The sequence below is a fragment of the Neophocaena asiaeorientalis genome, unplaced genomic scaffold (genome assembly GCF_003031525.2).
Source record: "Neophocaena asiaeorientalis asiaeorientalis breed wild unplaced genomic scaffold, Neophocaena_asiaeorientalis_V1.1 scaffold258, whole genome shotgun sequence".
NCBI lineage: Eukaryota > Metazoa > Chordata > Mammalia > Artiodactyla > Phocoenidae > Neophocaena > Neophocaena asiaeorientalis.
The window spans coordinates 5,078,200-5,094,061 of NW_020172591.1; the positions used below are offsets into that span (position 1 = coordinate 5,078,200).

At 36.7% G+C, this 15,862-nt stretch overlaps 1 protein-coding gene across 14 annotated transcripts in view; it reads left to right on the forward strand.

The window, feature by feature from the left end:
* PIKFYVE (phosphoinositide kinase, FYVE-type zinc finger containing) overlaps window positions 1-15,862 on the forward strand; it is a 77,628-nt gene that overhangs the window by 18,273 nt on the left and 43,493 nt on the right. For 10 of the 14 annotated variants that reach the window (XM_024738313.1, XM_024738312.1, XM_024738322.1 and 7 more), the window contains 5 exons: window positions 6,728-6,866; window positions 7,994-8,151; window positions 9,284-9,395; window positions 10,367-10,514; window positions 11,043-11,210. In XM_024738313.1, the coding sequence (XP_024594081.1) occupies window positions 6,728-6,866; window positions 7,994-8,151; window positions 9,284-9,395; window positions 10,367-10,514; window positions 11,043-11,210 (725 nt within the window). Of the gene's footprint in view, window positions 1-6,727; window positions 6,867-7,993; window positions 8,152-9,283; window positions 9,396-10,366; window positions 10,515-11,042; window positions 11,222-15,862 lie in introns of those variants that run through there. The other 4 variants (XM_024738324.1, XM_024738325.1, XM_024738319.1 and 1 more) reach the window with 2 other exon arrangements.

Genomic DNA, 15,862 nt, shown 5'->3' on the forward strand with positions numbered 1-15,862 from the left:
TATACACTTTCTTAGCTCTAAAAGCTGAACTAAACTATCGTTTCCTTTTTGCTAGTTAGCTGTCACTTGCATTCTCTCAGTGGCCGTTTTCTACTATTCTCTGTTGGCTTCAGATCTTGGAAACTTCATTCCTTCTTTCTTCACGCTTAACAGGTGACCTCTCTTTCAGTTACACAGCAAAGAGGGGAGATAACAGACGAGGATGTCCTCAACTCTTAACATCACTTACCAACTTGATTATAGTTGCAGCTCATCCTTTCTCTTTACTTCTGGTTCTCCACTTGTGTTCTGGTTCTCATCCCTTACTAGTTTTTATTAGTTACCCTATTAGTGTTCCTTATCTTTCACTTCTCTCTGCTGACTCCTTACTGTCTGCATTTAAACAAACTCATGTCTTACCTATTAAAAACAAACAAACAAAACCCCTCCTTTGTGTTTTACCTCTAGTTATCTGTAGTCTCAATTTATTTTCTTAGGCAAATTCCTTGAAATAATAGCCCATAACTGTTCTATACCTGCACACTTCCTTCTCCTTTTCAACTTACTAGAGTGTTACTAACATCCACACCTCCCCACCAAAAATAGTCATTACAAAATCAATTGGTAAGTGGTTATAAACCTGAAGAACTAGATATCTGACTCACCATGGTTTAACATACTTTCAATTTATTCTTCAACAAGTAATTAATAAGTACCTACGAACTAGGTACTTGTATAACAGTGAATCAAATAAACAAAAATTTAAAGCATATGAAAACATAAGGAATAGGGGAGGAGGTTGGAATTTTTGTGTTTTTTTTTAGATTTTTTTTTTGATGTGGACCATTTTTAAAGTCTTTGAATTTGTTACAATATTGCTTCTGTTTTATGTTTTGGATTTTTGGTGGTGAGGTGTGTGGGATCTTAGCTCCTCGACCAGGGGTTGAACCCCGCCCACCGCCACCTGGCATTAGAAGGCGACGTCTTAACCATTGGACCACCAGGGAAGTCCCAAGGTTGGAATTTTGAATAGTGTGGTCAGTGAAGACCTCAGAGGTGGTGATGTTTAAGCAAAGACTTGAGGAAGTGAGGGAGTAAGCCATGTGGAAATTTTGTAGAAGAGTTTACCAAGCAAACAGGGAATCGCTAATTCCTGAGAGGGAACATGCCTGGCAGGGAATAACAAAGAGTCCTGTATGCCAGGAGTAGAACCTTCTTACAATTCATTGTAAGGACTTTGTCATTTAATGAGTGAGATGGGAAGCCGTTGGCGAGTTTCATTTTTTATTTATTTTGAAAATATTTTATACTTGCAAAAAAGTCGCAAGTAATAGAGTTAAATAAGTTTTCATATATTCTTCATTAAGGTTCACTAATTTACATTTTGCCCATTTGCTTTGTTACTTTTTTTTTCTAGACTATTTGAGAGTAAGTTGCAGACATCATCCTTTACTTCAAAAAAAATTTATAAACTTCACTTTGTAGAGCAGTTTTAGGTTCATAGCAGGATTGACGGGAAAGTACAGAGAGTTCCCATATCCCCCTGCTCCCCACAGCCTCCCTCACTATAACCATCTCACACTAGAGAGGCATGTTGTTAAAGCTGACGAACCTGCAATGACACAGCATTATCACCCAAGTCTGTAGCTTACATTAGGGTTCACTCTTGGTGTTGTACGTTTTGTGGGTTTAAACAAATATATAACGACATATATTCACCATTATAGTAAAGTACAGAATAGTTTCCGTGTTTTAAAAATCTTCTGTGCTCTGCTTATTGATCCCTCCCTCCCTGCCTCAACCCGTGGCAACCACTGATCTTTTTACTGTCTTCATAGTTTTGCCTTTTCCAGAATGTTATATAGTTGGAGTCATACAGTATATAATCTTTTCAGGTTGATTCCTTTCACTTAGTAATATGCATTTTAGTTTCCTTCTTGTGTTTTTATGGCTCGATAACTCATTTCTTTTTAGCACTGAAGAATATTCCATTGTCTGGAAGTACCATGGTTATATTTATCCACTCACCTATTGAAGGACATCTTGGTTGCTCCCAAGTTTTGGCAACTATGAATAAGGCTTCATAAACATCCTTGTGTGGGTTTTTGTATGGATATGTTTTTTCTTCATTTGGGTAAATACCAAGGATTGTGATCACTGGATCCTGTGGTTAAGAATATGTTTAGTTTTGTGAGAAACTGCCAAACTCTCTTCTAAAATGGCTGTACTATTTTGCATTCCCACCAGCAATGAATGGGAGTTCTGTTGTTACATATCCTTGGCAGTATTTGGTGTCATCTGTATTCTGGATTTTGGCCATTCTAATAGGTGTATAATGCTGTCTCATAATTTGCGTTTACCTAACGATGTGATGTTGAACATCTTTTCATATGCTTCCATCCTTTCCATCTGTATACCTTCTTTGGTGACGTGTCTGTCTAGGCTTTGGCCCATTTTTTAACTGAGTTTCCTTATTGTTGAGTTTTAAGAGTTCTTTGTATAGTTTGGATAACCGTCCTTTGTCAAATGGGTCTTTCGCAGATATTTTCTCCCAGTCTCTGGCTTGTCTGCTAACTCTCTTGCTGTTGTCTTTTGCAGAGCATAAGTTTTTAATTTTAATGAAGTACAGCTTATCAATTTTTCATGGATTATGCTTTCGTGTTGTATCCAAAAAGTCATCTCCATACCCTAGGTCATCTAGATTTTCTCCTATGTAATTTTCTGGAGTTAGTTTTACGTTTTAAATTTAGGTCTGTGATTCATTTGGAGTTAATTTTTTAGAAAGGTAGAAGGTATGTGTCTAGGTTAATTTTTTTGCATGTGGATGTCCAGTTGTTTCAGCACCATTTGTTGAAAAGACTGTCTTTGCTCCATTGTATTGCCTTTTCTCCTTCATCAAAGATTAGTGACTATATTTATGTGGATCTGTTTCTGGGCTCTCTGTTTTGTTCCATTGATCTATTTGTTCTTTTACCAGTACCACATTGTCTTAGTTACTGTAGCTTTATGGTAAGTCTTAAAGTTGGATTGTGTCAGTCCTCCGACTTTGTTCTTCTCCTTCAGTATTATGCTGGCTATTCTGGGTCTTTTGCCTCAACATATAAACCTTAGAATCAGTTTGTCAGTATCCACAGAATAACTTGCTGGGATTTTGATTGAGATTGTATTGACTCTGTAGATCAGGTTGAGAAGAACTGACACCTTCACAATATTGAGTCTTCCTATCCATGAACAATGACTATTTCTCCATTAATTTAGTTCTTTGATATCTTTCATCAGAGTTTTGTGGTTTTCCTCATTCAGATCTTGTATATATTTTGTGAGATATATACCTAAGTGTTTTATTTTTTTGGGTGCTGATGTAAATGGTAATGTGTTTTAATTTTTTTTTTTTTTTTTTTTTTTGCGGTACGCGGGACTCTCACTGCTGCGGCCTCTCCCGCCGCGGAGCACAGGCTCCGGACGTGCAGGCCCAGCAGCCATGGCTCACAGGCCCAGCCGCTCTGCGGCATGTGGGATCCTCCCAGACGGGGGCACAAACCCAAGTCCCCTGCATCGGCAGGCGGATTCTCAACCACTGCGCCACCAGGGAAGCCCTGTGTTTTAATTTTTAACTTCACTTATTCATTGCTGTTATATAGGAAAGTGACTGACTTTTGTATATTAACTTTGCATCATGCAACCTTGCTATAGTTCTGGGAGTTTTTTTGGTTGATTCTTTCAGATTTTTACATAGATGACCATGCCATCTGTGAAGAAAGACAGTTTTAATTCTTCCTTCCCATTCTGTATTCCTTTTATTTCCTTTTCTTATTACAGTAGCTAGTGCTTCCAGTATGATTTTGAAAATAAGTGTTAAGAGAGGACATCCTTGCCTTGTTCCTGCCTGAGCATTTGACAGAGTTGCCATTTATTGATATGGGGAAGAGGGGAGGAACATTTAGACATGTTGAATTTGAGATACCTTCTAGACATCCAACTGAGATATCAAATAGTTGGAGGTATACATCTAGAGTTCAGGAGAGGGGCACAAGTCGGAGATATAAACTTGGGTGTTGTTATCATGCGGATGGTATTTAAAACTATGAACCTGTGTGGAGATCATCAAAAGAGTGAGTGTGGAAAGTGAGGAAGTGTGGACCAGGGACTGAGACTGGGGAAATGAAGAGGAACCAGAAAAGGAGACTGAGAAGGAGAGACTAGTGATAAGGTGAAAGGGAGTCAGGAGAGTGTGTTGTCTTAGTAGCCAAGTGAAGAAAGTATTGTATTTCAGGGAAGAGGGAGTTATCCTGCTGATATGTCAAATGAGATGAGGAGTAAAAACTGATTATGGGATTTAACAATAACAGTGGTATAGACCATTTCAGTGGGTTGTTCGAGGATCTGGCGAAAGTGGAAGAAGAATTGGAGACGAGTTTTGTTATACTGAAGCAGGGGAATGCACTAGAAGAATGTGAAGTCAAGACAGTTTTTTAAAAGATGGGACAATTTCCAAGATTCCTGTTCACACATATACAAATGTAGAGATAGCTGTGCTAGTTTGCAGTATATCTGTGTGTTTTGAATTAGTGCTAATATTGATGTATGTCTTTAGGAAAGATGTAATTTAGTCAGTGAGTACTGTCTCTAAATAAAATTTTAGCTAGCATTCTTACCACTAGGCTACTTATTTGAATATTTGACAACAAAATTGACTAATTTTCTTTTACTTTCATTGCCACTATATCAGAATATGTGTAGGGATGATGGACTTTTAGAGAAGAAGAATGCATGGATAAAGCACATATTGGACAAGAGACTTTAATTCGTTGAATAAGACATAGTGGCAACTTTTCACTAAGAGAACATGCCAAGTCATGAAGAAGAAAAAAAAAAAAGAGGAAAAAAACCCCATGAAGAACTGGTTATTTAAAAAGTCTTGTTTATAGACTATATTTATTTGATATCAGGGTTTCTTATTAAGAATGATTTTTTTTGCCTAAACCTGTTACAGACCTGTGAATAATTTCTTAAATTATTTTATGAGTATCTTTATGCTAGGAGAACATAGGTTTTCAATTGAGACCTGGTTTGAATGGCAGTCCTGTTATTTATTAGCTGAGTTAGACAAATTCCTTAATCTCTGACTCTTGATTTCTTTATCTGTAGAATGGATCTAGTTGTACATATTCAGTAGGATTCTGTGAGACCAAATGAGGGAAAATACATCCTGGGAGGGACTTGAACACATTGTAGATGCTTCTGCCTTTTATCCTTTATATAGAAGCTAAAATTGAGTTTCATTTTTTCTGTGTAGAAGCTAACTAAATTTCTAGTTAAAATTTATTTATAAGTAAAAGCTTGCTTGCTGCTATTGATATTTCATTTGCAAGTCACTTATCTGGTAACTTATTGATATTACACTTACCTAATGATTGACTGTGAACTTTAGAAATACAATTTTTTCCTGTGTTAAAAATAAGGATATTTTGTAAGTACTTATATACCAAGAGAGGAAATAAATTTTCACTACTTTTTCTATTGATCAAATTCAAAATATAATAATAATTGAGGACAATATTTTAAACATAGGTCTACTAATGAGAAGAAAGGAATTCTTTTTTGGGGGGTGATTTTGCTGAGTTGGGGTTGAAAATTAGGGGGTTTCTTGTCATCAGAATATTATAGATGTTCAACTAAAAAAAAACGCGTTAGTTCAGTGGTTACGCAAAGTTTTTGGATTGTGGACCATAATTTCCCATGCCTGATCCGCAAGAATTTTTCTGCATTTAGACTGTGATGCTTTGTATTCGTCAATTAAAAAAAAGAAAACACCCTAATTTTCAGCATTTTAAGAAGAGTTTGTATTTATTTCATTTGAGATATTACTGCTGTATGAACTAAATCTATAATTTTTTTCCTGTAGTTTTTTCATAATGACTTTTTTTTTAAACCTCTTTATTGGGATATTATTGCTTTAGAATGATGTGTTAGTTTCTGCTTTATAACAAAGTGAATCAGCTGTACATATACATATATCCCTATATCTCCTCCCTCTTGCATCTCCCTCCCACCCTCCTTATCCCACCCCTCTAGGTGGTCACAAAGCACTGAGCTGATCTCCCTGTGCTATGCAGCTGCTTCCCACTAGCTATCTGTTTTACATTTGGTAGTGTATATATGTCCATGCCACTCTCTCACTTCGTCCCAGCTTACCCTTCCCCCTCCCCACATCCTCAGGTCCATCCTCTACGTCTGCGTCTTTATTCCTGTCCTACCCCTAGGTTCTTCAGAACCATTTTTTTTTTTTTTTAGATTCCATATATATGTGTTAGCATATGGTATTTGTTTTTCTCTTTCTGACTTACTTCACTCCATATGACAGACTCTGGGTCCATCCACCTCACTACAAATAACTCAATTTCATTTCTTTTTGTGGCTGAGTAATATTCCATTGTATATATATGCCACATCTTCTTTATCCATTCATCTGTTGATGGACACTTAGGTCCATAATGACTTTCTTTTAAACTTAATTTGAAATAATTACAGACTAACATAGAAGTTGGAAATAATAGTGCAGAGAATTTCTGGATACTCTTGTCCCAGCTTCCCCAATGATAGTATCATATATAACCATCATAACTACTTTTAAAAGTGCCCTTAACATTGGCAAGTAACCATTTATTTAAAAATGAACTTTCATTGTAATCCTGTTTATTGATGAAGAACTTACAACTGTGTTTTCACTTTCTGTTTTTATTTCCAGATCAGCCAGCATTACTAACCTGTCACTGGATCGATCTGGGTCTCCCATGGTACCATCATATGAGACATCTGTCAGTCCCCAGGCTAACCGAACATATGTTAGGACAGAGACCACTGAGGATGAACGCAAAATTCTTCTGGTACTGGTCTAGTGTCTTTGACCCATTGCAACTTTTGAGCATAAAGAATGTTTATCTCACTAATTATTTTTTTAAGACAAATACAAATGAAATAGCCAGTTATATAAATTAAATAGAGGAAGTAATTTGCTTAAGTTTTTCTTAGGATGACCTGAAATTGGTCAAGCATTCCATGCTCATATGCTACATTAATATTTTCTTGACTGCTTTCATCTGGCAAAATCAGAATTCAGATGCTTACATAATACTAGAGCTTAACTTTGAGTTAGGTCCCAGATCGCTGTTTAAACTTTGGAACATGTTTCTTATATACATGGAATACTTTTCAGACATTTAATATTATATGTTTAAGTAGGTAGTAATCAGTTGTTTATTGAATTTATCTTTGTAAAATACTGTGTTCAATCATAAGAGTGACTCAAAGAAGTGGAAGATATGGCTTCTGTCCTCAGGTTTATAATTCAGAAGGTATAGAGATGAGAATAAGCATGGCATTTTTTGTGGACTGAAGTGAGGTCTATTAATTGGGAGATGTTGGGAGGGATATTAAGTTCAATTCTGTGGGCAATGAGAATGGAAAGTTATTTGGGGCTACTTGGTGGAAGGTGGTGAATTCAGTCTCTATAAGGTTTAGATTTGAACCTGTAGGTGCTGAGCAGTGTTGAGGTAATTCCCTGATGGCCTTTCTCTAGGAAATTCACCTGGCAGTTGGGTATATGAGAGAATGGTAAGAATCTGGGTGGGGTAAAAGCTACAGAAAGTTACTTTAGATTAATGTGATTCACTGTTCCCGCCTTCTCTTTTGTTCCGTCTCCAAAGAGGGGTGTGACATTCTGTGTTTAGATAATCAGGAGACTGTAGTATGTGCCATTGACTGAAAAAAAAAATTATTTGGGATAGTTTTGTTTTTTTTTTTCCTCAAGAGAAAAAGTTGTGTTTGCAATTAGATGAGCTGAGTTCAAGCTGTTCCCCATGCATGTGTCATTTCTATTAAATCATGTAAGTTAGCTATGACAAAAAAATCTGAATTGAGTTTCCTTTTATGAATCTAAAAATCACAAGAAGCAGTCTGAAAAGGTATATAGCATCCTCTCAGGAGTAATTACTTCCTCATAATGTGATTTCAGGATAGTGTTCAGTTAAAAGATCTGTGGAAAAAAATTTGCCATCACAGTAGCGGAATGGAGTTTCAGGATCACCGCTACTGGCTGAGAACTCATCCCAACTGCATTGTAGGAAAGGAGTTAGTCAACTGGTTAATCCGAAATGGACACATTGCTACAAGGTAATGGAGCTTAAGAAAGACTTTTTGATATTATTTATGAATTTATTTTTAATGACATATCATGTAGATATAAAGGGAGCAAATTTCTTTGTGAGTGGGGTGCTGCTTGTTTTCTGCATTTGGTGTTTGGGGTGCTAATTACTCAACCCTCCTCCCTTCTGAGTTGTAATGAGTAAAGAATAGATGCAAGGAGCCAAATGGGGTCACAGTTCACATTATTTATTAAAAGCAGAAATGTGCAGTTAATTCCCAAAGCCCAGAGCTCTCTAGTTAAGCTGGATTGGAGAATGCAGCTAGATCCTAAGGCCACAGTAGATTCTCCTGCTACTGCTCCCTAATCTGAACTTTCAACCTGTCTTGAGAATTGGGTCCATTAACCACACCTGGAGTGTCCTACCCTGCCTCACAAATCATTTGTGAGAAAGACAGACAGGTCTTGTTGCCTTTCAGGGTAATGCGTCACCTGGCTTTTCTGCTTGCTTAGAAGAAACAAGTATGTAGGAAGAGAAGAAACAGCTGTAAGCAGTGAAGCCCTGGGTTCCAGTTTGGGTTGTATCTCTTTTTAGTTTTGTGCCCTTCGTCAAATTATTCAATCTCTTAGAGACTTGACCTCTCAGCTCTAATATGAGGACAATTTGTGATCCTATGAAGAAGCTGTGAGAATGAAATAATATGGGCTAATGTGTTTGGTACATTGCCATATAAATGTAATGTGTTAATAAGTGTCTATTTCATGTATATATATAGATATACATTTTATATCTATATTTATAATATTTGGTATTGTCTTCTCATCAAAGACTGTAAGCTCCTTGAGGACAGGAGCCATGCTATTCTCAACACTTTTTACTCCTAGTAAGTACAGGGGTATGCATGCACTGAGTACTTGTAAATGTTTGTGTAATTGAAATTAGGTTTTCTTGGGACTGGTTCTCCTTTACTATGGTACATGGGAAGATCTTTTAATTTAGCTTCAAGTCTCTCTTGTTTTATCCCTCACCTATCCAAGGACCATTTGAAATTCCAACTCTGATTAGAATGGAAAAAAAATTCAGTTTGTGTCTCATCTTGTACTTGTAAAATTATTCTGACTGACTTTTAAAAGTTTTCTTTTCTCTTGGTCTTGATTCAGGGCACAAGCTATAGCAATTGGACAGGCAATGGTGGATGGACGTTGGCTGGATTGTGTCAGTCATCACGACCAGCTCTTCAGGGATGAGTATGCGCTGTACAGACCGCTGCAGGTAGTGTTCAGTGGTACCGCCAGTGAGAGTATAGTGAGCTTTGTTGCCAAGTCTTCTTCATCAGTGGGAATAAAAACTAGTTGAATTACCCAAAGATACACTTTTCTAACATGTTTTCCCTGCCATTTGAGGAAAGTTAAACATTTTTACTTGATAGGTAGTGGTGATTAAAAAACCCATTGGAATCAAACACTATTCAGTTGGTGTGGCTTCTCTTAAGCTTGGCTTTGTGATATTGTAGTTGCTTGTCATTTATCTTCAGTGCTTTTCAGTTTTACTATGTCTGTATTTTTAGGACTAAGAGGGAGTATATATAGTAAAACAATTGAAAAAACTTAATGGTACCATTGCAATAGATTTTGACTCTATAGCAGTATTCAACTGTATAGTAATGGTAAAACGGTGAATATTCTCTTTTCTGGTTTTTTTTTTTTTTACTTAGGAAATTGGAAATTACTTAAAGGTAAAACTTTTTAAAAAGATATACTTTCACTTTTGGTTTATGTTAATTTGATATAAATAATATTCAGTAACACCTTTGTGAACTAAAATTGAAAAATCAATGATTGATTAGAAAAGACAAATGACCCAAAACACTAGTGTGGTGTTATGTGTTAAAATCTAACAGTTGTTTTCCAGGATGTTGGCACAGGGTTAGGATAAATTCTAAGCTGTCTTTACTCTCAGGAATAAAAGATGAAATGAAGCACTATAAAATCTGTATATTATGTTTTGTTCATAATATGCTGTCTTTAAGCTTACTGATTCATAAATATTATAATTGTAAGAGTGGAGTTGCCAGCATGATGCTGGTTTACAACTTAGCTTCTATTAATTTGCTTATTTTTACATAAATTTACTTAGTGGTTAGCCTTGTACAAATATTGGGCTAGAATTTGTTTGTAGTGTGACAGCCTCAACATTGTTGCCATTGAGGGTCAATTGCTTGGATCTTGTCTTGACCCTTTCAGAGTACAGAATTTTCCGAGACCCCTTCTCCGGACAGTGACTCAGTGAACTCTGTGGAAGGACACTCTGAGCCATCCTGGTTTAAAGACATAAAGTTTGATGACAGCGACACAGAGCAGATAGCTGAGGAAGGTGACGATAATTTGACCAGTGAGTTTCACTTTCTGACATTTTAGTTTTTATGAATCATTACTGTGTACGTATGATAAAATGAGTGTTTTGTTTATGTAGTTGAAACAGTCCTACTTTTAAGATTTATGGCTCCAACTAAGTGTAACAACATCTGACAGCAATCCTTGTCCTAGATACAGTATTTTCTTAAGAAACCAACTTGTTAGGCTACTGGTGTTTTCAGATTTCGCCATAGTCTTTAGTTTGCAGCAGCTTAAAAATAACTCCGAGCTAATATTGCAGTAGACAACTTTCTCACCTCTTCACTATGATATCAGACCTTCTCTCTGCAGAACCTCCAACATATTTCTTCATTTTATATTTAACTTGCTCAAATTTTATTAAGTCTACACAGAAGTACATGAAAATACTGTATCCATTTTGGTATTGCACATTGGGCTTGTATATTAAAAAAAACATTTTTCTCCTTTCCTCCAATACCCTGATGAAACCCATTTTTACTCCCCTCCTCTCCCTATATTTCTTTCCCCTCCCCAACACTAAAAGATTCTGCCAGTCCTAGCAAGCGCACATCAGTAAGCAGTTTCCAGTCCACAGTGGACAGTGACTCAGCCGCTTCTATCAGCCTGAACGTGGAGCTGGACAACGTGAACTTCCATATCAAGAAGCCCTCCAAGTACCCACATGTGCCCCCTCACCCTGCTGACCAAAAAGGTAGGAGGTAGTCACCATCTGCAATCCAAACACAGGCTGGAGAGATCTCAAGCCAGCTTGTCCTTCTGGCTTCCTCTGACCCCTATGGCTGAGGGGATTTGGTATGGGTTTTGGTCCACCCCTTCTCATTTTCCCCACACCTCTTCCCCACATGTTTGTTTTTTTTTTTGGTTGGTTCTGGTTCCTTTCATTTCTTGTTTTCTACCTCAGTACCACCACACCCAGTTTAAAGCTTGTAGTCTTTAAAAGGAAACTACATCTGACTGCTTTTCCCTTAGCATAATGTGCAACTTCCAAGGTGGCATTTCTTTGCATTTATAACATGGATGTTCTGCTCTATTCATTTCTCTTTCTTCATTTAATATTTTAAAGCTTATTTGCTTATGCTATTACCCAGTAGCATAGTATTCCACTAAACCTCTCCAGATGCTTGAACTAGATTGGTGAAAAGCATTCACACATTCCAAAACATCTTTCTACTCTAATCTAAAATGCTTATTGTGCATATGCTCTAGGTATAAAAAGGCTTCTTCTTTAATACAAAACACATTCATTCTTTTAGCTGTCTTATTTGAGGCTTTAGTCTACTGAAAAATAATAATTCAAAGACATTCGGTATAAAAGGAAAAATAAGGTAAACCATTACTAAAATCTAACATAGCAGTACATAGAAATGAAATGCTTTCTTTAAAAATGGATGATGATGTTTACTTTGTTGGATATAATTAAAAGGAAATTTAAATTTTAGCTCTAAAGTGGCACTAGTAAAGGTAAATAAATAAAAAATACATAATTGGGAATTCCTTGACGGTCCAGTGGTTAGGACCTTGCACTTCACCGCAGGTGGCATGGGTTCGATCCCTGGTCAGGGAACTAAGGTCCCGCGTGCTGTGCAGCCAAAAAAAGGAAAAAAACATAAGTAATAAGTAACTGTGGCATTTCATTATGTTACAGTAACTGAAAAATCATTATTCTACAGATGAAGCAATTTATTCCATGATTTCACCTGTACTTTGAATTTTTAGTATTTAGCGCTCTAAATTTGAATTGTCTCCTTACTTAGATCTGAAATTCCTGCCTAATTCTTTGCTGCTGCCTACTTTGAGCCTCAGAATATTATCAGAAGATAGAAGCTTTTGAATGTAAACATCTATGCTAAAATAATTGGAAACAAATTCACATTTCTACAACAGATTTCTCATAATTGTCGATATTAGCCACTATCATCAAGATGTGGTAAAATGGCATTTAAGGGTTATAGTAATAGGTATATCTTATTTAAGAATAGAAACTTAGAGAGGGTGTGAGAAAAGAGGAGACCTGACTAGCATTGAGCACAAGTAAGATACACATCTTTATAGGAATCCTCAAAGCAGAAATTGGAAAAATGATGGCAGACATTTGGGTGAGTATGAAAGGACAGTGAAGCAGATGTGGCACTTGTGGAAGAATTAACTGTAGACTGTGGTCACATGGAGGATATTGGATTTTTGTAACATAAATGACATGTGGTTCAGAGGTGGGATGATCTGTGGAGGGTATCTGTTCTCTGGACACTTCTGTTGGCAATTTCATTGTGCTGAAAGAAGAGTGTGAAATACATTTTTGACTTGCTGGTGATTTCATCTCTTGTAAAGTTAAGGAACTTTTGAAAATCATGAAGAAAGTGACCTGTCATCACGCAACTGATAATAGCAAAAGGTGGACTGCTGAGCACAGTCAGGCACTTGCTTTAGGAAACATAACTTCATAATGTTGGGGGAAGAATGGGAATAGAAGGCTCCGATAATGACGTTTTTACAGTACAACCTCAAACTGCATTTATAAGGAAAATTAAAGGGGCAGCACCTGCAGTTGAAAAAAACCCCATCATGACTCCTCTGGCAACTTTCTGATCTCAACCTTTAAAAATTTTTTTCTAGAAAAATTGTGAGAGGAAACCTTCATATGAGGATCAGTCTGAAAGAGGGCCCAGTGCTTTTAGAAAAGTGGCAGGATAGCAGAAGTCCAGACTGCACTGAAGATTGGAGGAAATGCCAAGGATATCTTGGGAAAGATTTTTTAAATTGTGATGCAAAGAAAGAAAAATTAGGCCAGTTATTTGGAGAAGTTGATACAATATTAATTGACCTTTTTTTTTTTTTTAACCTCTGTCAAGATAATCTTAACCAGGAAAGAACACTCTCTGTTAAGAGGACGTGAAGTCCAAAATAATGAAGAGTTAGAGAATGCCTCGTTGTTTTTTTTTTCCCTTCTAGTTTTACTGAGATATAATTGACATAAAGCACTGTGTAAGTTTAACGTGTGCAGCATAAGTTTAGTGAACATCCATCATCTCACGTAGATAGAAAATTAAAGAAATAGAAAAAATTCTTTTCTTTGTGATGAGAACTCTTAGAATTTACTCTCTTGACAACTTTCATATATGACATACAGCAGTGTTAATTGTATTTATTGTGTTGTACATCCGTCCCTAGTACTGGAAGTTTCTACCTTTTGACTGCCTTCGTCTAATTTCCCCTTCCCCACCCCCTTCCTCTAGTAACTGCCAATCTGATCTCTTTTTCTGAGTTTGTTTTTGAAGTATAATTGACCTCCAACTGTTACACATCATAGTGATTCCATATTTCTATACATTTTGAAATGATCACCAGTTAAGTCTAGTTACAGTATGTCACCGTACAAAGATATTACATAGTTATTGACTATATGCCCCACCTTGTATATTTTACACCCATGACTTAGTTATTTTGCAACCGAAAGTTTGTATCCCTAATCTTCCTTACCTGTTTCTTTTCTCCTTCCACCCCCGTCCCCTCTGGCAACCCCTGTTTGTTCTTTGTATCTGTAACTCTCTTTCTTTTCTGTTCTGTTTCTTCATTTGTTTTGTTTTTGAGATTGTACAAATAAGTGAAATCATACAGAATTTGTCTTTCTCTGACTCATTTCACCTAACATAATACCCTCTAGTTCTACCCATGTTTTCAGAAATGGCAAGATTTTATTCTTTCTTGTGGCTGAGTAATATTATGTTATATATGTGTACACACACACACACACACACACACACACACTCTCTCTCTCTCTCTCTCTCTCTCTCTCTCTCTCTCTCTCTCTCTCTCTCTCTCTCTCTCACACTCACACACCCACCTACCCCAGAAAGAAGGTAATTATTAGATTGACCTCTTAGGTCATTTGCAACCTTGAGAGCCTGTATTTGAGGACCGTATAAATCCCTTAATAAACATTTCTGGCTTTCACAGTTCTCTCTTGTTAGTTTTTAGCATACTAACAGGAATTTTTCTTTTTTCTATTTTTCTTGTGAAGTTGAGATAGAATAAATTATTTTTTTCTTCACTGTAATTACAAGGAACTCTGGTTACCAGAAAATAAAGGTCGTCAGAGTGACCTAGTTAGGGAAGTGAGAGACTTCCTCTGCTTCTGGTTTTCATTTCTCTTAAATAAAAATGAGAATGGGTGCTTTTTATCTTTCCATTAAAGTTAAAGGTAATACTTATTAAATCTTTTCTTTGGGATCATCTGCTAGCTTTTAAGGCTGAGGAAATTTGAATTTATAAAATTGATTGAAATAGCTATACTTAAAAAAAAACTGGTCGGGCTTCCCTGGTGGTGCAGTGGTTGGGAGTCTGCCTGCCGATGCAGGGGACACGGGTTCGTGCCCCGGTCCAGGAGGATCCCACATGCCGCGGAGTGGCTGGGCCCGTGAGCCATGGCCGCTGGGCCTGTGCGTCCGGAGCCTGTGCTCCGCGGTGGGAGGGGCCGCAGCAGTGAGAGGCCCGCGTACCGCAAAAACAAACAGAAAACTGGTCATGTTATTTATGTTACATAAGCAAACCCCTCATTTTCAGAAACTTGTAAAACTGAGACAATGCGATCTTCTGGTTTGATTAATTTTTCATTATTGGTCTTGGAGAGTTATGCAATTAAAATATATTTTATTCTGTGTTGGACGCAGGATTCTGAACCATTCTTGGAAAGTTAGCAAGTAGAACCTAGAGAAGAAGGTGAAAATCGTGGCTTCCACAAACCTCTAGACCTAATTTCCGATTTATAGGGAAACGGGGTATAAGAGCAATTTAAACAGCACCATGAGGAAACAATCCATCAAATCCAGAATGTGGGATGTTCACCAGGACATTTGGCCTGGGTTCTTTCAAAATTCAATATCATGAAAAAAAAAAGTAGGAAGTCTACTTTGGACTAAAAGAGAATAAAGAGAATGTAATGTATGAACCTTAATGGATCCAGGTTTGAGGGGGAAAAAAACGTTTATTAAAGCATTTTGGGAACAGTTAGATAAATTTGAATATGGACTAACTCAATGATATTAAGAAATTGTCAGTTTTCTTAAGTGTGTAAATATTACGGCTATAGAGGAGAATGCCCTTATTTTTAAGAGATGCATGCTGAAGTATTAGTGGTAAAATGTCATGATATGTATAATTTCAAATGGTCTGGAAAAAAGCACACATATAGAGAGAAATCAGATATGGCAAATCATTAACAATTGTTCAGTCTAGGTGGAGGGTATACAGGATTTTCTGTATGTTTGAAATTTTTTCATAATAAAATGGGGAAAATCCATTGCTTCTGGAATTTTATATATATATATATATATATATATATATATC